Source organism: Vombatus ursinus, unplaced genomic scaffold (assembly GCF_900497805.2).
Source record: "Vombatus ursinus unplaced genomic scaffold, bare-nosed wombat genome assembly UNPS02014768.1, whole genome shotgun sequence".
Taxonomy (NCBI): domain Eukaryota; kingdom Metazoa; phylum Chordata; class Mammalia; order Diprotodontia; family Vombatidae; genus Vombatus; species Vombatus ursinus.
Genome location: NW_020954546.1, coordinates 34,609,762 through 34,631,573, shown reverse-complemented (window position 1 = coordinate 34,631,573; position 21,812 = coordinate 34,609,762). Strand labels below are relative to the sequence as shown.

Genomic DNA, 21,812 nt, shown 5'->3' with positions numbered 1-21,812 from the left:
GATGTGAAAAAAAAGACATCAATGAAAACTTATTTTTAAAAAAGAACCCACTATAAGTTTAATGCTGGTTCCCTATTTAGATCAATAGAGCTCTGAAAAAAGGACAGGTGAATTGGTATCTCAATCTAAGACTTGCTGCTATTCGAAGAGTTGTGGTAACAAAAAAGAACAGTGTGTCTGTGCTACTGGAAGTGCAGCCAGTTGGCAAAGACCCCTTACGTTGTTCTAGTTGTAATACAATAAATTATCAAGTCTTCAATATCTGATATATTTTACTTCAGGTTAATGAAGTATGTCAGTTTCTAAAACTTTCCATCATCTATATGCATATACACAAAAATACGTACCACGGCTTTCTCTATACCTTCGGTAGAGGATATAACCAACAGTCAGGCTGGCTGGAATTCCAAGGCCCAGTGCTATTTTCTGAATGGTTGACAGATTTGTCCAAGAAGACCATTCAGTAGACATTTTCTCTGGAGTTTTAACTTGCATTCTGAAGCGTGGGAGGGAAAACAAAGGGAGCTTTCAATCAAAACTTATGTGTCGCTAGCAAAACTTTTGCCCAAATTCCAAGTACCAACTCCAAAGTGAGAAACCTGACTCACTGGCCAAGCAACTGAAGACCACAAGTAAAAAGAAACTTAATTTCTCTTTCTGCGGCCCAACCCTAGAAAAATGCACATTCAAACTCATAAGATTTAAAAACAATGAACCAACCAGCTTAGCTGGAGCTTAGATGATAAAAACAAAAGTAACAGGAGTTAAAGTTGGAAAGCAGGATGGGATCAGATTATGGAGGACTTTGAAAGTCATGCTAAGGAGTTTAATTTGCAGCAGTAGTGAACCAATAAAAGGTTACTGAATAAGACAGTATCAGGGTAACAATAATGTTTATGAAGTTTGCAAAGTGCTTTATATCTACAGATGATTCTCATTCGACCTTCACAACTGAGTTAAGTGCTACAGATATTATCCTTATTTTATACAGGAAGAAACAAACACTAAGAAAGATTAAGTGACTTGCCCGGGGTCACACAATTGCTTAAGTGTCTGAGATGGGATTCAGACTCAGGTCCTGGCTCTCAAGTCCACGGCTTTTCCAACTGTGCCATACTGACATCAGTGCTAAGGTTTAGGAAAATTGCTCTGCATCAGTATACAGAATAGAATCGATAGTAAAAGTTTGGTATGGGGCTTTTGATCTTACCATTCAACTAAAACTGTTCTCTCCAAGGTTGCAATCTTTCTAGTCGTTAAATCAAATGGCCTTTTCTCAGCCATTATCCTTCCTGAAGTCTTGGTAGTATTTGAAATTCCGACTACGTCCAGTTCCTAGTTATTCTCTCTTGCAAGGATTTTTTCCCCCCTACCTAATTCCTCTCAGTTCCATGGCAAGATCATCATCTACGTCCTAGCCTTTATGTGTGGGTATACCTTGGGGCTCTATCCTAGGCTCCCTTCTCTTGTCTCTCTCTGCATCATTTCTTGGTGATTCCATTAGCTCCCACCATTTCAACTATCACCTCTCTGCAGATAACTCCCAAACCAACATGTTTCCAAATGCCTGCTGGACATTACTACCTAGAAGTCATCTTTCCTCCTAAATCTACACTTCCCAGCTTTTCTATTTCTATCAAGAATACCCCAGTCACTCAGCTTTGCAATCTCAGAACCACACTGAAGTGATCCCTATTCTTAGTGGCACCCCGTAGTACAATGGGTTATAGAGCTGGGCCTGCAGTCAGGGAGATCTGAATTCAAATCTTGGCTCAGGCACTTATTAGTTGTGTGCCACCAGACACAAACCACTTGATCCTATCAGCCTCAGTTTTCCTCAAGCATAAAATGGGAATAACAGCCAGGTTTGTTTTGAAGATCAAATGAGATAATATTTGTAAAGTGCTATATAAAAATGCCTGTTCCCTTCCCCTTTTCAACCCACATCCATGAAGTTGCCAAGTCTTGAGTCTAACTCCAGAGCACCTCTCTATCTGTCGCCTTCTCTCTGTTCTTCAACCACTCTAGTTCAGGTTCTCATCACTTCTCACCTGGACTACTGCTACAGCACCCGATTGGTGTCCTGACTCTAGGCTCTCCCCTCTCTAAGCAGCTACTGCAGCGACAGTCCTAAAACACAAGTCTGACCGAGTTCCTCAGCTCAAGAACTTTAGTGGCTCTTTACTGCCTTTGAGTTAAAATACAAACTCTTCTCTTTAGCATTTAAAGTCCTTCACAACCTGATTTCAATTTATTTCCCCAGGATGATCTTATTATTCCCTTTTGTTCATCATGTATTCACAAAAACTAAAGGGCCTTTTTTTTTTTAAAGCTGTACTTTTTTTTTGTTGTTGTTGTTGTTCTTGGAGAGGCAGTAAAAGGGAGAAGGGGAAGAGCCTTTACATGTTATGTGGTTTCATGTTTCTGTGTTAGGAAGATTATATTCAAAGTTGTTCTATTAACTTGAATAGTCAAGACAATCCAAATCAATTAGTCAACTGAAAAGCCTTCTACCAATTCAGGCAGCTTTGTGAGATTACAGGCTAAAATTTGTGCTTTACTGTTACCAGCACATCAAAAGGTGTTTTCCCATTGGGTTTGTTCAGGTACGAGAAGAAAATCCTTTAGTTCATATGACTATTGGCCCAAAAAATGCAATTTAAATGATTACTGGCACAAGAAATCTCGTTCAGTCCTAGTAATGCTAGAAATATGGATGAAAACAAAATCTACTCTAAAATAAAATGTCAGTTTTAAATGTGCTCTTCTCTGAAAGACATAATTCCGATTTCAGATGCAAGAGCAGAAGTACTGCCATTGCAACAACCAAGATGGAATTAAACCTAGAAGACCGGACAAAGCACTGAACTTGGAGTGGCAGGACCTGGATTCAAGTCCTTAATCCGGTTTTGTGTAAGCAAATCGTAGTGTGTTCATAAAGCTTTTAACAGTAATATTATACACTTTTGCCCAGCCTGGCTCCCACTCCTCTCTCCCCACCAAAAAAATACCCCAAACCTTTACTGCTGTCTACTGAGCTTGCAGCTTTTTCCTATAGTAAATTTGCATGCCCACTCTTACCTTGTAGGATCCAAGTAATTTCTGGTAAATTGTCTTTGGCAAGGAGACCCTGACTGGATTGAGGTTTGTGTGTACAAAATTTTATGATTACAAAATTTCTGCCTCAAATTACTGTGTATAGAAGTCAGTTTTTCTCTGAAAATGAAAACTTTTCAGATCCTTCTCAGTGAAGACAGGTAGGTTTCTTTTTTGATAGGCTTTCTTTAAAACATAGTGTTACCTGATTTTAATTGTGAGGCCTTACATAACAATAATGGGCTTCGGAGAAACTAAAGGCAAAAAAAAAAAAAAAAAAAAAAGGTCCTTCCTAAAAGAAAAAGGTTTTCTTTGAACAAGCCTCAATACATCTATATTATAAAGTCATTTACACAGTGTAAATATTATTTATTAGGCTTATAATGTTATTTTTCTTAAAAGTACTTTGTAAGCTTAGTTCCTCTACTATATTAATGTATATAATACTGATTCAGTTAAAATGGCTTTATCCATAAATTCCAAATGCTTAGTCAAAGCTAAGATTTCTTTCTTAGTTGTGTACTTTAAACTACATGACTTTAAATAACAAATGCTATATTTTCCGTTTGAGCTGTCACTCCTCCCTCCCTTTCTCTCCTCTGCTTCCAACTCTAAATTTTAAGGCAAGCAATCTACCATATGTAAGGGCACTAGCTCAATCAGCATCCTAGCAACAGTTTGATCTAAATGCCAATCCTCTTTTGGCTGCATTCTAAAATTCATGGTTGTGGGTTTTTACATAACTGGCCACTATGCTTAATATATCTTGTTTAGGTTTGCATGTTGTCTCCCCAATTAGAGCACGAACTCCTTGAGAGGAGGGACTATTTTATGCCTTGCTTTGTATTCCCAGTGCTTAGTAAAGTACCTGAGCACAATGTAGGTACTTTAATAAATGCTAGCTGACCAAGGAAGAACATGACAGTACTAAGACCCCATTACAGCTATCTCAGGCAGTCCAGAAGGGAATGCACTCCTCCCATTAGAAAACATCTGGACCAAAGCCAAAGGTTCTGGATACAGTCAAATTCCTAACACTCTGGTACTGTGTACAGGGTAGGAAGACGAAGGTAAGCTATAAAGGGTTTGGCATTTTTGCAACTTAATATCCACTGTCAGCAGCTAGGGCAGTGATGGTCAAGTAGTTGGGTACTTAATACGTGTTTTTTAAAACTGAACTGAAAGCACAAGAAAGTATTTTCAGAAAAGTATCTGAGCTTCCAAATACCCCTTTGTGTTGATCAATATTCTCATTTCCTATTCACATCAAAGTGTATGAAAAAAGGGGAAACTGAAGCTAAACTGGGTTTTAGCATTCAATTAAAATTAAGTAGCTGTTACATATAAGGAACTCTTTCAGGCACTAGATTTATAAAAACCTTACCTTCAGGAATCTTATAATCTAATAAAAGGATTGAAGACATAAGCAAATCTATGAGAAGCACGTGAGAGAGGGATCTCAGAAGAAATGGCACCTAAGAATCCAAATGTTTCCCTTCCAAAAGAGAGGGAAGGTTGAATAATTAAGATACTAACCAATCCCACTGTTTTCAGCAAGATCATGATTGCAGCAATGCAAATAGTTTTATTTCCACTGGTCTTTAGCCCTATCTGGAAAGAATGCATTCCAAACTTGAGGAACTCAAAGCAGTTTGAGCAAAGGAAGGCAGAAGTGGCAAAGGAAGTTTGAAGTAATTACAAATGAGAGCCATAAAGCCATAATCCAAGGGCAGGGTACCATTAAATCTTCCTCAGATTAGAGCTACATTTGCTGATATGAATGGATTTATATGACAAGCCCATCTGTACCAAAGACTAAATTTAAATAATCTCAGTCATTACAAAATCAAAAGCTGGGCTAATTAAAATTTTGTTGCCCTTTTGGTAGAGAATGTATGTATCATAAGAGAATATATATCAAACTTGTTTATTGCTAAATTAAAGGCTAAGTTTATGATTTAGATATACACATACTCTGTCATGAACACCAGTGGATAAAAAGTTTAAAAGTGAAAAATAAAATAACAGGAATGGAGATAAATTACTATTATTAGATGCTTACTTGATTTTATTACTTAAAATGGAAGTGGGAGAGCAATACATGGAAAAGCGAGAATGCCAGAATCTTTGATCATTCTACAAAGATACAAGAATGCAGGGAAAGCCTACAGTTCAACTCAAAGCTGTTAATTCTGCTCAAGGATGATTATACCCTCCCATACCTTCTTTTGAAAATGGAACATCTGAGATCTGTGAACCCAACTCTAGCAATGATAAATAATACAGTTCTTGAAAAGAAAGTGCAGGCACAAAAGAATCCATACTACAGCTAAAATAAGTCAGAGTTGAGAGTTCAAAGTATTCAAAATGGGAAAATGTGCAATTCTGCTATCAGTTATAACTCTGACATCCTTCCCCCCACAATTAAATATTTTGCATTACTCCACTCAACTTTCCTCCTTGGCATATGGGAAGTGTGGAAAAATAAAATTAAAAGGAAAAAAAAAGCACTAACCTCCAAGTCAGATGGAAACTGATTCTGACACTACCCTGGTGACCCTGGGCAAATCACTTACCTCTTCTGAGTCTCTGTTTCCTCATCTGTACAAAGGGAATAGAAAGGCATTGTGGTCTAGTGTATAAAGGGAAACCTGAGTCAGAAGAACAGAGTTCTAAATACTAGCTGTTTGACCTTGGGCAAGTCAATTAACCTCTCAATGCCCTAGGCAACTTTGTTAGACTTTAAATTGTAAATCGTTATTGGTAGAAGGTCTTTCCTTACCAGGAACTCCTTAACACAGATGAAATCTCAGATCCAGACAGAAAAACACGAGGATATTTGCTTACACACAAAGCTGATGTGAAGAAAATGTTTTTAAACCTTAAATTGATTTGTAAAAGTGTTTGTTTCCACTGCACTGCAAACAAGCTAATAACTAAAACACATTTTTGTACCAAATTACCTTTTAAAAATCAATGAAATAAAGCCAAATAACTGCTTCTAAAGGGAGCTTTAACAAACCAAGAATGAGTGTTCCTCAAGACAATAAGAGCATTTTGAGATCCACCTGAGGTTAAAGATCCACAGTCTTCTTTTACATGTAAAAACCAACTGAAGTGAAAATCTTCAAACCCTTCCCTTAAGAAGCAGGGACTAAAAACAGAGATTTTGAAAACTGTCAGTTTTCAGCCAGTTCCAAAATAATGCTACCTGAACTGGGAAGGTGGCAGATAAGGTGGGGATCAAATAAGTGAATTTAGTAATAAAGGCAAAAACTAGGTAGCAAGTGATGATTCTGTTACAAGGGCAATTAAAAGGAAAAAAAAAATGAAGGCAAAGAGACAACTATACTCCTCCACCCCCCAGAGCCTGACTTTTTTCAGATGGCTCAGGACTGATATGATATGAAGCAATGTAGCTGGCTTTGAAGTTGAAAACCTGGGTTTAAATTTTGGTTTCTTACCTGTGTGATCTTGGGCAAATCACTTAACCTCTCTGGGGATCAGTTTTCTCATCTGTAGAATTAGGGGTTTAGACTACATAAAAATAAAAATAGCTTCTCCAACTTATTCCAGCATTGCTAAATCCTAAATTACACTGAGGGAAGAGTATTTTCTTTTCAGTCAATGATTTTTGTGGTTAAGGCGGCTATAAAAACAGAACTTAAGATGCCTATGGCTAACTGACTATTTTTGCATGAACTCTCTGACAAAAGACTCAGTTCCCTATATCCTTACCTACTCCCCCCTCCCATCCTCTTAGACAATCCCTTTTTCTTTTCCTCCTCCTTCCTCTTCCTCCCCCTCACCCCTTCCATCTCCTCAGCCCTTCTTAGCTCCTGCTGCATTCCCAGGCCTCCTCGCCAATGCCCCTGGCCCTCCCAAACTTAGGCCCTATGGCCCGTCTTCTCGGCCCCCTCCCCATTTCCCCAGGCCTCACCCCATCTCGGCTCCCTCCCCACGCCCTTACTGCCCCATTTCCCCCTGTCCTTCCCTTTGCCTCCCCTGCCCTGGCCCAAGCCTCTCCCTTTTTTCTTCTCCTCAAAGGAAGCGCTTAATAAATGCTTCTTGACTCGACTCCTAACCCCCTCCCCACAAAGCCCGGGTCCTCCATCTTCCCCAAACCCCTCTGCCCATCCCCTCCGTCTCCCGACTCTTGGCCTCTTTCCAACCGCTTCGCTCTTCCTAACTCCATTCCATCTTCTCACACGTCCTCGGACCCAGTTCTAAACTCCCTCTTCCGACCCGGCCCCGACTTATACCGCTCCTCTGAGAATAGCCGTCGACCCCTCGGCTCCCCAGTCGCCGTCTCCTCACACCCTGACTAGGGGAGCTGCGGAGCTCGCTTCAGCCAATCAGAGGCCTCCCACGTGACCCACACCAGCCAACCCTTCACCACTGTCCTCTCCGGCGGATCCGCTTCCATTGACCCTTCCCCCCACCTCCCCCTACTTTCTTCCCAAGTCAATCACCACGCGAGCTTCCGGAGAACGACGTACCTGCCGCGTGTGGGTGGCCAATAACGGAGATGAGTTTCGAAGTCGGTCCTCCGCGACTGCCAATAGGAGCCTCAAGCTAGGGAGGGACAGCCCTTTCATCCATTGGACCGGCACCTGCCTGAGAATTAAACAGCCAATCGGAGGCTTCGAGGAGCTCGAGATGTGCAGCGTTTGGCCAATCACTGAACTAGACCTCTGCGGCTTCGGTTTTGGCAGAAAACCCGGCGTCCGGCTAGCCTGGAAGGCTACTCGGAGCAGTTTGGCCGGAGCGGGGAGGGACAAATCCCCCTCCGTATCGCGATAGGGTGTTGCGATGGGATGTCGCGATTGGGGTATCTTCTACACATTGCCCATGTAGTGTCTTGTCACCTAGCCCGGGAACAGTTGCGATGGGTCGCGGGAGAGACACGTCGTGGTCAGAGCGCTTTTTGTAGTGACAGGGTCTCCACGTTGTGACAACAGTCCAGGAGCCTTGGGACGCTTTGGCAGAGTGGAGGAGCACGTGGAGAGGCGGGAGCAAACCTAAAGACTGGGGTCCCTCCACCTCGGCCGAGGAAGAAAGCAGGTGGATTGAATGAAACGGCAGGAAGGATGGAGATCAGACCTCGGAAAGGATCCTGACCCTTGCTGAGAGGTGGGAGGCTTGGTAAGGCGAACTGAGGGGTGCGGGGCTGGGATTGGGGGCGAGAGAAGGCGCGCTTTCCTTCTTCCCTTGCGGGGGGGAACATCTCATGACAGCTGACGCTTACCTAGCGACTTGAGTGAGGTCTGCAAAGCGCTCTCCATCGCTCAGTTTCATTCGATCTTCATAATAACCCTGCAATTATTATCCTCTCGCCCCTTTTACAGATGAGGAAACTGAGTCTCAGAGATCAAGCGACTTGCCCAGACTCACACAGCCAGGTAGTACCTAAAAAAGGATTTCAACCCACATCTTCCTGACCAGCTCCAGCTGGCTTGGGGGAATGAGATGACCTTTGGAGAGCTCCGCAACAGCGGAGAACAGTGAGTGATCGAGATCGCCTTGTGAACTTGATGGGGAGAGGTTGGATTTGCTCTGGATAACTAGATTCCTTTTGTTCCTCATCAGTAACCTGGACCTTTCTGAAGGGTTGAGCATTATCACCACCTCTCGAAAAGGTGATCCTGCCCCAGCCCGGGTCACTTGCCCAGCCTAACCCTCTTTTCCTTATTTCCATACCTCGGGGGCATTTTTTGAGGGCTGGTAGCAACAGCTGGAAACAAGGAAAGTGTTGGTCTTAACCTGAGATTTGTTCAATCTTCGGAAGTCAATTCCATCCCTACCCCTTGGTTGTCAATCAGCTCAATGCTACACTATCATATGCATTTTCTCTGGCTTCCCCTAAGCCTGGAGCGCTCTCCTTTCCTTATCTCCAAATTCTGGCTTCCTTGGCTTTTTCCTTCAAGTCACAACTAAAATCTCGCTTTCTACAGGAAACCACTTCCAGTCCCACGAAATGTTAGTGCTTTCCCCTCTGAGATTATCTCCAATTTATCCTCTGCATATCTTGTTTGTACATAGGTGTTTTCTCGTTGCCTTCACTATTAGACGAGAGCAGGGACTATTTTTGCTTTTCTTTGTGTCTCCAGTGCTTCCTACAGAGTCTGGCATGTAACAGGGACTTAATAAATGCTTGGTTACTTGACTTTTGGATATCTAGAACTGGATTACAATAGGGCATCAAGAGGCAATTTGATGGTGCAGTAGAGAGTTGGGTTTATTGTAAAAAAAAAATTGAGTTCAAAGCCTTCCTTATTTTCTAGCTGTGTGACCTTGAATAAGTCACTTAACCTCACTCATTTTCGGTTTCCTCATCTATAAAATGGGGTTGGTAATAGAGGTCATTGTGAAAATCAAATGAGATAGCATATGTAAAGGGACTGGCAAACCTTACAGTGCTACATAAATGCTAACCATCATTATCATTCTTCCAAACTCAACATGTTCAAAACAGAACCATAATCATTCCTTCCAAACCCTCCCCACCTTTGAATGTTCCTATTACTGTCAAAGGCACTGCCATCTTTCCACTCATCCAGGCTCAAAGACTCAGTTTTTTCTCAGCTCCTTCCTTTCACTCACTCCACACATCAATCTGTTCCTTAGTGTCCTCATTTCTATCTTTATGACATCTTTCATATACATTCCCTTCTCTCCATTTATACACCTCCCCTCCCAAGTTCAGGCCCTCATCCCCCTCTCCTGTACTATTATAATTATTGTATAATTATAATAAACTATTATAATAATTGTATAATTATAATAAACTATTATAATAACCTTGTACCCTTTTCCTCTCCCCATGCCAATCCATTCTCAAGTCATTTGCCAAAGGGATTTGCCTAAAGCGTAGGTCTAGTGATATTTCCCTTTTACCCCCCCAATCCAATAAAATCCTGTGGCTCACTAATTGCTCCACAATCAAACCTAAAGACCTCTGTTTGGTATTTAAACCTCTTCATAAGCTTGCCCTTTCCTACCTTTCCAGTCTTCTTACATGTTAGTCCCTCTACACACTTTATGATCTAGCTACCTACCCTCTCCTATTTGCTGTCCTTCACAAACAACACTCCATCCCCCATCTCCATGCCTTTAAGCTGACCAGGTACTCCCACGCCTGGACCATCCTCCCCACTCATCTCTCTCTCTCTCAGCTTCCTTAATGACTCAGCTCACATTCCATCTTCTGCAAGAGCCTTTCCTGGTCCCACTAGCTGTTAGTGCCTTCCCTGCTGAGATGACCTTTCATCTATTCTGTATATATCTTGTATATACCTAGTTATACATGCTGTTTCACCCATTAGAATGTGAGTTGCTTCAGGACAAGGACTACTTTTGCCTTTCTTTCTGTTTCCAATGGCTAACACAATGCCTGGCACAGAGTTAGCACTTAATAAATGCTTATTGACTGACTGTTTGCTCCAACCCATGAACATCTGAGTCAATCCTCATAGAACAAGGGAGAGAGAGGTAAGTTGCAAAACACTATTGTAATCCTAAGGGCCCCTCTATTCTAGAGTCACGATGTGGTTTATTTTTTTTTTAATTTAAATTTACTTTTTCAATGAACAAAAAATCTATTTTCTCTCTCTCCCTCCTCCTCTCCATTGGAAAAAAGAAAAGAAAGAAAAAGAAAACCTTTGTAACACACATGTGTAGTCAAGCAAAACAAAATCCTGCATTAGCCATGTCCAGAAAAATGTCTCATTCTACATAGGGTGAGGAGCTTTCAAGATCTTTACAGTTACAGTTTAAAATATCTGAGTCTTTCTGCCTCCCCCTTCCAACTTCTGAAGGGGAAAATCCCTGGCACCTGTGACTTTCAGAAGGTGACTTCAGCCAGGTGCTACCTAAGTTAGACTATGGTAAGTATTGACTGGGGGGGGATGACCAATTATTTACTATTACTGAATGTAGTGTGGTGTGAAGAATACTGTTTTTGGAGTTAGAAGGCTTTGGTATAAGACCAAGTTTTGCTACTTTCAGCCTGATCTTGGCAGTCACTATGCCACTTTGGGCCTCAACTGTTTCATCTGTAATATGGTGGGTGGGAGAGGAGATTGGTCTTGGGTTAGATCAGGCCTACACAGCCTTCAGCCCAATCCTTTGGCATGTGGCTAGCAGCTCATGGGCTGCAGATTGTGCAGGCCTGGACTAGATGATACCTTCAGTCTTTACTAGCTCTCAGTCTCTATGATCCTCTGTGGGAGAAGGGGTTTTGGGGGGCATCTGTGGGAAAAGGGGTTCTGGGGAGCTTCTGAGGTACCTTTAACTCTGAGATTCTGTGACTCTGTGATAGCATCCTTCTTTTATGCAATGTCTTAGAGGAGCTGTCCAGAACACGGGCCACTTAGAAGACACATCTTCGACTCATGCATAGATGGCCTGATAGGAGCTCAGTGAGCAGAACACATAGGAATACACACTGAGTTCCACTTGAACTTTTTTCTGAAGCATCTGATACTAACTTCACTGTTGCTGGGGATGTCATCAGTTGGGGATTGGAGAAAACTAGGTAGAAAAAGGGGAAGAACAACTTAACATTGGCCCTCTCCAACTCATATACTATGACATGGGGAATAAAATAAATTATTCTGACTCAGCCTGAACCTTTCACATAGGACTGACCGTACCCCATCATACCACCACCATGTTCCAAACCTGACTCCCTAATATCTTATAAAACTCCTTCCGTTCCTCCCCTCCTTCCACCAGTGGGAAGATTTTATGTGGTGAGGGCAAAGTGAGATAGGGGTTCTCTCTTAGGTAGGAGACTCGACTATATGTGCCTCATTTATAGCTCTTTCCTCTGATTCTAGGCTTTGGAGGCAAATAGGGATAGAGGGAGGCCTTTGGGTCTACAGGGGGCATCTGGGCCAAGAGACCCTTGGGGAGTGGGGAACCAGGAACAGATATTTCTCTGCTCTTTAGAATTTTCCCCATATTCCCATTCTAGCCCACCATCTCCTGGGATAAGACTGTGCTTTCTAACCACACAGTCCTGATGCAAGGGCACTTTGGGGTTTGGGGCTCCAGCCACAGGAAGAATCACAGTCCAGCTACAATTGACTTAGACAAGCATGGCACTTTAGATATAGGTATGTAGAAAGAAAACATAGTATGGGAAGGGAATAGGGTTTTGTGCTACAGCCATCAAAAAAGCCAATGTGATCTTAGGTTGCATTTAGAGAGACACAGTGTCCAGGACTGGGGAAGTAATTGTCCTTCAGTGATGTCTGTGGCTGGCCTCTGGTCAGATCACATCTGGAGCATCGTGTTTAGTTCTGGGTGCTACATTTTAGGAGGGACTTTAATAAGTGGAGAGTGTCTAGAGGAAATTGATCTGGGATGGTGAAGGGCTTCAAGACCATGCCCAGTCAGGATCAATTGAAGGAATAGGAAATGTTTATCCTGGAAAAGAGAAAACTTAGAGGAAATATGATATCGGTCCTCAGGTATTTCAAGGACTGTCATGTGGAAAGAGGAATTCAACTTTTTTTTTGGACCTCAGGGTGAGGATCCAGGAACCATGGATGAGTGGAAGTTGTAAAGAGAAAACATTTGGCTTGATGAAAGGAAAGCAAGGGAAACAATTCCCAATCATCAAAGAAAAGGTGGTGTTGGCTGCCTTGAGAAGTAGCACTCACCTGAGGTCTTCAATCAGAGGACTTGTTCAGGTTGGACTAGATGACCTTTACAATTCTTTCCAATGCTGAGATTTGGTGATTTTATGGTTTTCATAAACCATGAAAGCAGGACTTCCAATAAGGCCAAGAATATTGAGGTCAGCCCTAATAGTAGGTTTCAGTGTTAGGCCAGCCCAACCTTGGACCATTTAGACTATTGAACTGCTCATTGGTGATCATGCCTTTATTCCTTTGGGGCTAACTAGAAGGAGGAGCCCTTTGGAAGCTGGGATGCATGACACTGCCTATTGGACATTTGAAACTGGATATCCCTGGCAAAACCTCAGCAAACATGACTTATTCTCTCTCCCCCCAAACCCACTTCTCTTCCAGACTTCTCTATTACTGTAGAGAATACCCCATACTACCAGTTGCCTTGGTTTGTAACCTTGGTGTCATCTCTGACTCTTCATTCTCCTTCACCCCACATACCTAATCCTTTGCCAAGTATTTCAAAGCTGATCTTTTCTCTCTACTCAACCATCACCTCAGTTCAGGTCTTTCCCGTCTCTCACCTGTATTATTGCAATGGCCTCCTAACTGGTTGGTCCGTCTCAGGTTTCTCCCCTCCATAGTGACTTTTTGTGAGCATATCTGACTGAATCACTCTTCCACTACAATGGCTCCCTATTGCCTTTAGAACCAACTGTCAACTCCTCCATTGAGCTTCTAAGCTTCCTCACGATGTCTCGCCAGCCCTGTCATACACTAATTCCTCTCCTCCACTCTGCAATCCAGCCAAAGTGGCTTGCTCTCTGTCCTCATAAGGTTTCTCCCATCACTGTGCCTTTGCACTAGGCGATCCCTATGCCTGTAGTGCGTTTCCTTATCTTTGTCACAAAGAATTCTTTCCTTCCAGAAACAGTTCTAGCACCACTTTCTACATCAGGGCTTCTTCGCTTGTTTTGTGTCATAGACCCTTTTCAGGAGTCTGGTGAAGTCCATGTTCTCCTCAGAATCATGTTTTTAATGCATAAAATACACAAGATTGCAAAGAAAACCAATTATATTGAAATATAGTTATCAAAACCTTATTTCAAAAATGAGTTCGCAGACCTAAGGTTAAGGTGGCAGGTTGCAGGGGTGGGGAACCACACGTGGTTCAAGGCTACAGGTTCCCCACCCCTGGGTTAAGGACTTCCAACCTACAGGAAGCCTTTCCTTACTCTCTCTCCCCTGATGATGCTAGTGCTTTTTCTCCCTAACTACCTTGTATTTAATGACATTGTATTTATTTTCTTTATATTTAGTCTGTATATACATCTATGTGTTTGTATACATACATACATCTATGTATATACTCCTATGTTAGAGTATAAGTTCATTGAGAGCGGGGATTTTTTCATTCTTTGCACAATGCCTGGCACATAGTCAGGACTCAATAAATGTTTATTGCTTGATGCTTTGATTGATTCACTTGTGATGCATCCGGATTGTGATAGTCACCACCTGGTGGAAAGGCCTAATCTTTGCTTACTCTGTAGATAATAAATCCCACATGTGACATTTCAAAAAAAAAATCCTGCTTCTCTGTACTTCCTTCTCTCTCTTGTGTGTTTTAAAAAACTCTTCAATGCCCCTCTTTTTTTTTTTTTTTTGGTGTCACGATTGATACTCTCTCCCCTCCCAACTTACCCCTCCCTGCCCCTACCTCCTAGCAAATAAAAACAAAAAATAAAAAAGGAGAGAGAGAGAAAGAATGAGGGAAAAAAACACCCTTGGAACAAAGAGACCGTACAGTGGCCATGTCCAAAGAAAGTATGTCTGTTTTATGTCTTGAATCCTACCCGTCAGTGAGGAGGTGCTTCATTGTGGGTCCTGGATAGATGGTTGGTTATTGCATTGATTAGAGTTCTTAAGTCTTTCAGAAATCTTTTTCTCTGCATTGTCGTTGTCCTAGTATAAACCTTTCTCTTGGTTCTGCTTATTTCATTCTGCCTCAGTTCATGCTACCCAGGATTCTTTGAAATTGTCCCTTTTGTCATATCTTATATTACGATAATATTCCATTACATTCGTATATCACAGTTTGTTCAGCCATTCCTAATTGATGGGCGCCCTCCTACATTCTAGTTTTCTTTTTTTTTTACTCCCAATTCAGGATTAGGAAGATTGTTTTGCTTTCAACTGTTCCCTCCCTGATATTATCTTCCCTCTTGATACCTCAACACCTCCTTGATTCCCTGCTAAACTTGTTGTGTTTCTACACTATACTGTCAGTGCTCCTTTTTCTGTTCCAGGTAAGAGTGAAGTTCATCTACTGCCCATTCTCCTACTCCTTCCATATTTGTATACTCTACTCGTGTACCCCAATTATGAGAAATAGCAAGTCCCACCACTTCTTCCTTCTTTTTGCACGAATATATTCCTTTTATCCTCCCTTCTTTTTGCCCTCTTAAAATCCTCAGACCAGAAGCAATCCTCCCCGACTCAGATCCTCTGTTTTTCTCATTTTACTCCCTCAATACTTTTTGAAGATATTCAAGTTCTGAAGGGACACTTTTTTTCTTTTCCCTTTATTTGAATTATCCATCATCATAGTGCCCTTTCCAATTGCTCAAATAAATGTACCTTTCTAGATTTCTCTTGTGTTTTCATTTCACAGCATCCATGCAGCTCTGGTCTTCTCATTAGAAATACTCTATTCCATTCCTTCATTTTTTTGTCCTGTAGGATTATACTTAGCTTTGGAGGGGTAATTATTCTTGGTTGTAAACCTCAGTGTTTTGGAATATTGTATTTCAAGATTTCATCTAATTATAGTAGAATCTGCCAGGTCTTATGTGGTCCTGTTATTCCTTGACACTTAAACTGGTTGGGTTTTTTTTTTTTTTTTTTTGGGATACTTGCAGTACCTTTTCTTTGATGGGTGAACTTTCAATTTTGGCTATGACATTCCTGGGACTTCGCTTGAGGGGTGGGGTTCCTTTCAGAAAGTGATTGATATATTCTATCTTCACTTTGCACTCTGATTATAATAGATATGGGCAATTTTCTTTTATGATTTCTTAAAATATGGTATCCAGGTTTTTAAAATTATAGTTTTCATATAGTCCAATTATCTCTCCCTAAACTGCTTTTAATATCAGTTGTTCTGATATCAGATGTCATATATTTTCTTCTAATTTTTTCAGTCTTTTGATTTTGTTTTCATATTTCTTCCTGTCTTCCAGATTCACTGATTTCCATTTGAGGTATTTTATTTTAAGAATAATGTTACTTGGGTAATATTTACCATTTTCTTTTCCAAGCTATTTATTCTAATTCTTTCCTTCAGAGCTTTTATTTCATTTTTATCTCTTGCTTCATTTTTCCTCGATATTCATATAGTCCTTGTGGAAAGTTCCTTTTTTTCCCCTTTAAAAAGAAATTGTTTTGCAGTTGTAATGGAGGTACTTGATCCTTCTTTTGTGGGATCTCTACATCTCTAATCATTTTTTTATGGGTCTGTGTTTTATTTTATCTACTTATCTCTCTTTAGTTCCTGAAGTGAGGCTTTGCATTGAAGAAACAAGCATTTATTAAGGCTAACCTTTGCCCCCAGCTAAGCTTTGGGTTGGGGTGGTTGGTCCTGCATGGCCTCACTCTAGGTCACCTGGGTTCCTATGATGACCTCTGCCTCTTGGGGTTAGGCTACCCCCAAGGATCTCTCGGGTTCAGAGTACTGGATCTTCAGGGCTCTCTGTGGCCTCTCAGGATAAAGAGTAGGGCCTCTAGTCCTTAGGCCCCTAAACTGCTATGCCATCTTGGCTGCTGCTGTTCCCTGGAATTTCCAGGGTTTTCACCCCTCCTTTTCTGGGGACTTGGGAGCATATGTAGAAAGATGCATAGGAGGAAGGAAGCAGTATTTTTTTTTTTTGTCAGGGCCTATGTAGCCTAGACTTTCCCCCTTATTGGTAAATACTTGCCTCCTTGATAGGTCATAGTATCATAAATTTAGAGCAAGAAGGGACTTTACAGGTCATCTAGCCACATTTACAATTGAGGAAAGTGAGATTCAAGGAGGTTAAGTTACTTACCCATGGTCAATGAATCAGCAAGCATTTATTAAGCATTTAGTAAGTACCAGGCAACATGCTAGGTGCTGAGGATGCAAAGAAAAAACAAAACCAGTCTTTGCCCTTAAGGAGCTGACATTCTAATGGGGGACACAACTTGTCTATAAATAGGTACATATGTGATACATACAGAAGAGATGGAAGAGAAGGAACAATCAAGTGGAAAGACTTCCTGCAGAAGGTGGGATTTGAACTGAGTCCCGAAGGAAGTCAGGGATTCTAAGAGGCAGAGGTGAAGAGCCAGAGTATTTCAGGCCTGAGAGATAGCCAGTGCCAAGGCATGGAGAATAGGGATGGAGGGTTATGTGTGAGGAAGAGCAAGCAGGCTCCTGTGGCTAGACTGTGGAATATGTGAAGGGTTGTAATGTGCAAGAAGACTGGAAGGTTAGAAAGAGCCAAGCTGTGAAGGGCTTTAAATGTTAAAGAAGAATTTGTAGTAGAAAGCTACTGGGTTTTATTGAGAAGAGGAGCGACACGGCTGACCTGTGCTTTAGGAAGATCCCGTTGGCTGCTGGGTGGGAGTAGGGAGAGTTGAGGCAGGGAGGTCACCTAGAAGGCCCTTGGAGTGGTCTAGGTGAGAGGTGATAAGGGCCTCAACCAGGGTGGTGGTTGTGAGAATGGAGAGAAGGTGTCAGATGTGAGAGATTTTTATGGAGGTAGAAATGACAAGATTAGGAAACTGATTGGATATATAAGGTGAGTGAGTAGAAGATGCCATGCAGACTGCATCCCTGGGTGACCTAAAGGTGTTATGTGGCAGAGCTGAATCTAGCCTCAGCTGTCCTGACTCTAAATCTAGTGCCGTTTTAGTACATCATGCTGCCCCCATTTACAGCTTTCTCTTTTTTTCTTCCTTTCTTTTTTTTTTTTTTAAGGCAATTGGGGTTAAGTGACTTGACCAGGGTCACACAACTAGTAAGTGTCAAGTGTTTGGTCTGAGGCCGGATTTGAACTCAGGTACTCCTGACTTCAGGGCCGGTGCTCTATCCACTGTGCCACCTAGCTGCCCCTCATTCACAGCTTTCTTTTCTGCTCCCAAATTTAGAATCTAGGGGTGAGAGCTGCTTTATATCCCCAGGCTTCTTCTGACTTTGGTGTTGGGGGTACAAATTAAAAACAAAACCAGTCTCTGCCCTGCTCTCATGTCCCTTGCAGGAATAAGAGATGTAGGGGCAGCTAGGTGGTGCAGTGGATAGGGGCAGGTAGGTGGTGCAGTGGATAGAGCACTGGCCTTGGAGTCATGAGGACCCGAGTTCAAATCTGGCCTCAGACCAAACACTTGACACTTACTAGCTGTGTGACCCTGGGCAAGTCACTTAACCCCAATTGCCTCACCAAAAAAAAAAAAAAAAAAAAAAAAGGAATAAGAGATGTCAAACAAAGGGGCGTCAACATCAACAGGGTTGAATGTCAGACCTCGGGAGGGTCTTGCCATGCTCAAGATGGGGGTGATTCTGGAATGGTCGAGGAGAAGGTAAATATCATTGTTCTTAGAGGTATCTGAGTTTAGAAGAAAACCCCATCTCTTTAGGCTGGAGAGGAGATGGGGGAGGAGGGCTCTGTTTAAGTGAAAGTTGCTGATTCAAATCTCTTTTAACCAAAGGCAGTGTATGTAATGGAAAGAGCACTGGACTCAGAGTCAGGAGATTTGAGTTCTAGTACTATGTAGTACTGACAATCAATCAATCAACAAGCCTTTTATTAAGTACTTACTATGAGACAGGCACTGTTCGAGGTCCCTAGGGGACAAGTACAAAGAATGGAACCATCCCTTTTCACAAAGAGCTGCCATTCTAATGAAGACTACTAAGCACGTTTATATAGGATAAATATAAAGAGAATAAATTCAAAGTTGTTATTACATGCAAGGTAGTTTGGGAGGAACAGCGCTTGCAGTGGGGAGGAAAGGCTTCATGTAGAAGGTGATCTTGAATTGAGTCTTTAAGGAAAACAGATTTAGTGAGCTGAAGGTTTGGGAGTATATTCTGGGCATGGGAATGGTGAGCAAAAGGCATAAAGATGAAATGGAAGAGCATGTGTGAGGAATAGAGACAAGGCAAATTTATCAGGATCACAGAGTGCAGGAGAGGGTGTCATGGTCAGTGAGGCTGGAAAAATGGGTTGGGATCAGATTGTGAAGAGTTTTAAAAGCTAAAGAAAGGAGTTTCTATCCCAGAGGCAATAGGAGTTGATTGAGTTGAGGATTGGGGCTTGACGTGGTCACATCTGCCTTTAAGGAAAATCATTTTGGCAGCAAAGTGGAGGGTGCAATGGTGAGAGCCTGTTAAGGCAAGGAAATAGCCACCAAGAGGTTGCTGCAGCGATCCAGACAAGAGAAGAGGAAGGTCTGAGCCATGGTAGCAGACAGATGTGTGAGAGGAGGAAGCTTTAGATGAAGAAGGCCTTGTGGAGGAAGAAATGACAGGGCTTGACAACTGTCGGACGTGTGGGATGAGGTGGAGTGGGAGGGGAGGATGATGCTGAGATGACAAAGCTGGGACGCTGGGGCCTTGACAGAGATGATGAAGCTTGGGGGAGGGGAGAGATGAGTCCAGTTGGGGACATGTTGAACTTGAGATGTGTCCAGAACATCCCGTTTGAAATCTCCAATTGGTGATTGGTGATGTGGGACTGGAAGTCGGGGCAGAGACAGGACTGTGTGTGTGTGAGTCACCTGCATAAAAATGAGAGTTAAACTTTTGGGAGCTGATATGTGGTCTTTGGTAAGTTTCCACCTTTTAACATCTTAATCTCCTCTTTAAAATAAAGAAGCTAGACTAAATGACCTCTCAGGTACATTCTGTTTCTAAAACGAACAGATGTGTCACAGTGAAAAGAGCACTGAGAATCGAGTCAGAAAACTTACGTTCAAATCTCCCCTGTGGCACTTTGCTACCTGTGTGACCTTAAGCAAATAACTTCATCTCCCTGAGCCCCAGATTCCTCATTTGAAAACTAAGGGGACTGAAGTAGATGGTCATCTATCTCTAGCTCTAGTAACACTTGACATGTTGGTGCCATTTTGGGAAATCCCTGCCTTCCCTGTCTATCTCCAAAGATCAGTTGTAGTGAGTCTATCTGGTGAACTGCTTTTGTAATCCTGGCATACAGATCCCTGAGATCTCTTCTTTTCTTTCTAGATCTGCTCTGTGTTTCTCTCAATGGCCCCTGAACAAGGAGAAAGTGGCAACTACAATTGGAGACAGTGTATGTGTAAAGGGGTAGAGAATGGAGGAAGAAAAAGGAAAAGGGGAAGGGGAACAGGGGAAATATTCACTTGAATATGGAAGGATTTAGAGCCGTTGAAGGTAAGAATCAGCAAGTGGTTCTGGCCTTCAACAAGCTGAGGAGAGTGGGTCTCATGAAGAGCTATTCTTACAGTTCAGCCCTGGTGAGTTTGGGAGGAGAAAAGCTATCACACTCAGCCATTTTGAGGGGCACCAAGAAGCTAGCACAGAGGACGTACTAACAATGCCCTTTTTATCCTGCTGTCCCAACTGTGGGTAGGATGAGGTGATACTAGGGTTTCAATACCTCTTTATTCTTTGGAGATGCTCCATTTGGGGTGGTTCCTAACACTCCTCTGTAACACAGATAGGCACAACATATATGCATACATTTTTGTATGTGCTCTCTTCCCTACATGTACAAACTCATTTCTCCATATGCATCCTTGTCCGTAGTGTAGGAACTGTGACAACCTATATGAGAGACAATGTGGAAAGAGCACTGCATTTGAAGTCAGTGAACCCTGGTTCAAATTCTGGCTCCTTTGTGATATTGGTCAAATTACTTCAAATTATTTCTGTGATTCAGTTTCTTTATTTTCACAATTAAGGTGTTGGATTACCTAATTTATGCCTTCTGGGCCCTACAATCAATTCCTGTACATCGTACGGCCCTAAACAGCATGCCTCCATACATGAAACTTGGCAGTGTGGGCACACCAGGAGTGCTCCTACTGTCTCCTCCTCTCCTGGTGTATTTGCCACCCTGTAGTCTCTGCTTGCTTGGGAGCTTGCAGCTTTCAGGAAATCCTGCTCCCTTTCTTCTGCTCCTATGAACTCATCCTGAGTTGCAGCACCTAACCACCCTCCACAGGCTCCTATTTGGAAAGCACTCCAAGGGTGCAGACAGCCTCTTCCCCAGGCTGAAAGTAATTCTGGCGGAGCCAGTGACTTTGCTTGGGGACATTGCATTCATGCCTCAAATGACATTTCATACAATGGAGGGGGCTTGTGACCTTTCCTTTTCATGGTTTTTCCAGCCTTCCTTGCCTATATTCCCACCTCAATGTGGCCATCCCTGCCACCTACAGGAACTACATGAAATAACATCCCCCTGGAACAGCTGGTGTTTCTGCCCTTCTCTGCATTGCAGCTAGAGTGAACTGGATATAAGAGGCTCAGGCTTCCAGGGCTGCCCACAGAAAAAGGAGAGATGAGGGGCTTGGGAAGTCTGGGAGAGCACAGAGCAGCCTACCTGAAGGAAGAGTATATCACAGCATTTTGAAGTGGGAAGAAGGTCACTGGGTGGTGGCCAAGTCTCTGAAGGCATCCCCTACTGCTCCAGAGACACATTGGCTTTCTACTTCATTCCCAAACTGCTGGATTCCTAACCTCCTTATCAGCATATTGAACAGAAATGGCCTCTTGGCTGTTTCTTCTGGGATCTCCCATTCCAGTTTCAGCAATAATGGTGACTCCCGAACACCAGTAGCAACTTCTGCCTTCTCAATCAACCGGGGTTGGGGGTGGCTGCCTAGTTGTGTCCCCAGCTTCAGCAAGTCTGGACTCTTAGTGTGTGTGTATGGGGAGCTGGGGAAGTTTTTTTTTTTTTCCCTTAGTGGGGCAAGAGGAGGCTTGTGCGGATGGAAAAGGGAAGGAACTGTTGATAGTGGGTGCTAGAAAAAGAACCCACTCTGTATTTCAATCCTTCTGGCTTACTCCCT

General features: G+C 42.5%; 1 protein-coding gene across 9 annotated transcripts in view; it reads right to left on the bottom strand.

The window, feature by feature from the left end:
• The window catches only part of LOC114042776 (tudor and KH domain-containing protein-like), an 18,062-nt gene extending 10,640 nt beyond the window's left edge, over window positions 1–7,422 (bottom strand). For 2 of the 9 annotated variants that reach the window (XR_003569021.1, XR_003569020.1), the window contains exons 1-2: window positions 6,561–6,847; window positions 348–496 (exon numbers count right to left, since the gene is read on the bottom strand). Coding sequence is in view for 6 of the 9 variants with exons in the window: in XM_027861482.1 (XP_027717283.1) it covers window positions 348–496; window positions 5,673–5,722 (199 nt within the window). In the remaining 3 variants the exon portion in view is untranslated. Of the gene's footprint in view, window positions 1–347; window positions 497–5,611; window positions 5,630–5,672; window positions 5,723–6,560; window positions 6,848–7,358 lie in introns of those variants that run through there. The other 7 variants (XR_003569019.1, XM_027861482.1, XM_027861478.1 and 4 more) reach the window with 6 other exon arrangements.
• Between the last annotated feature and the right edge of the window lie 14,390 nt (window positions 7,423–21,812).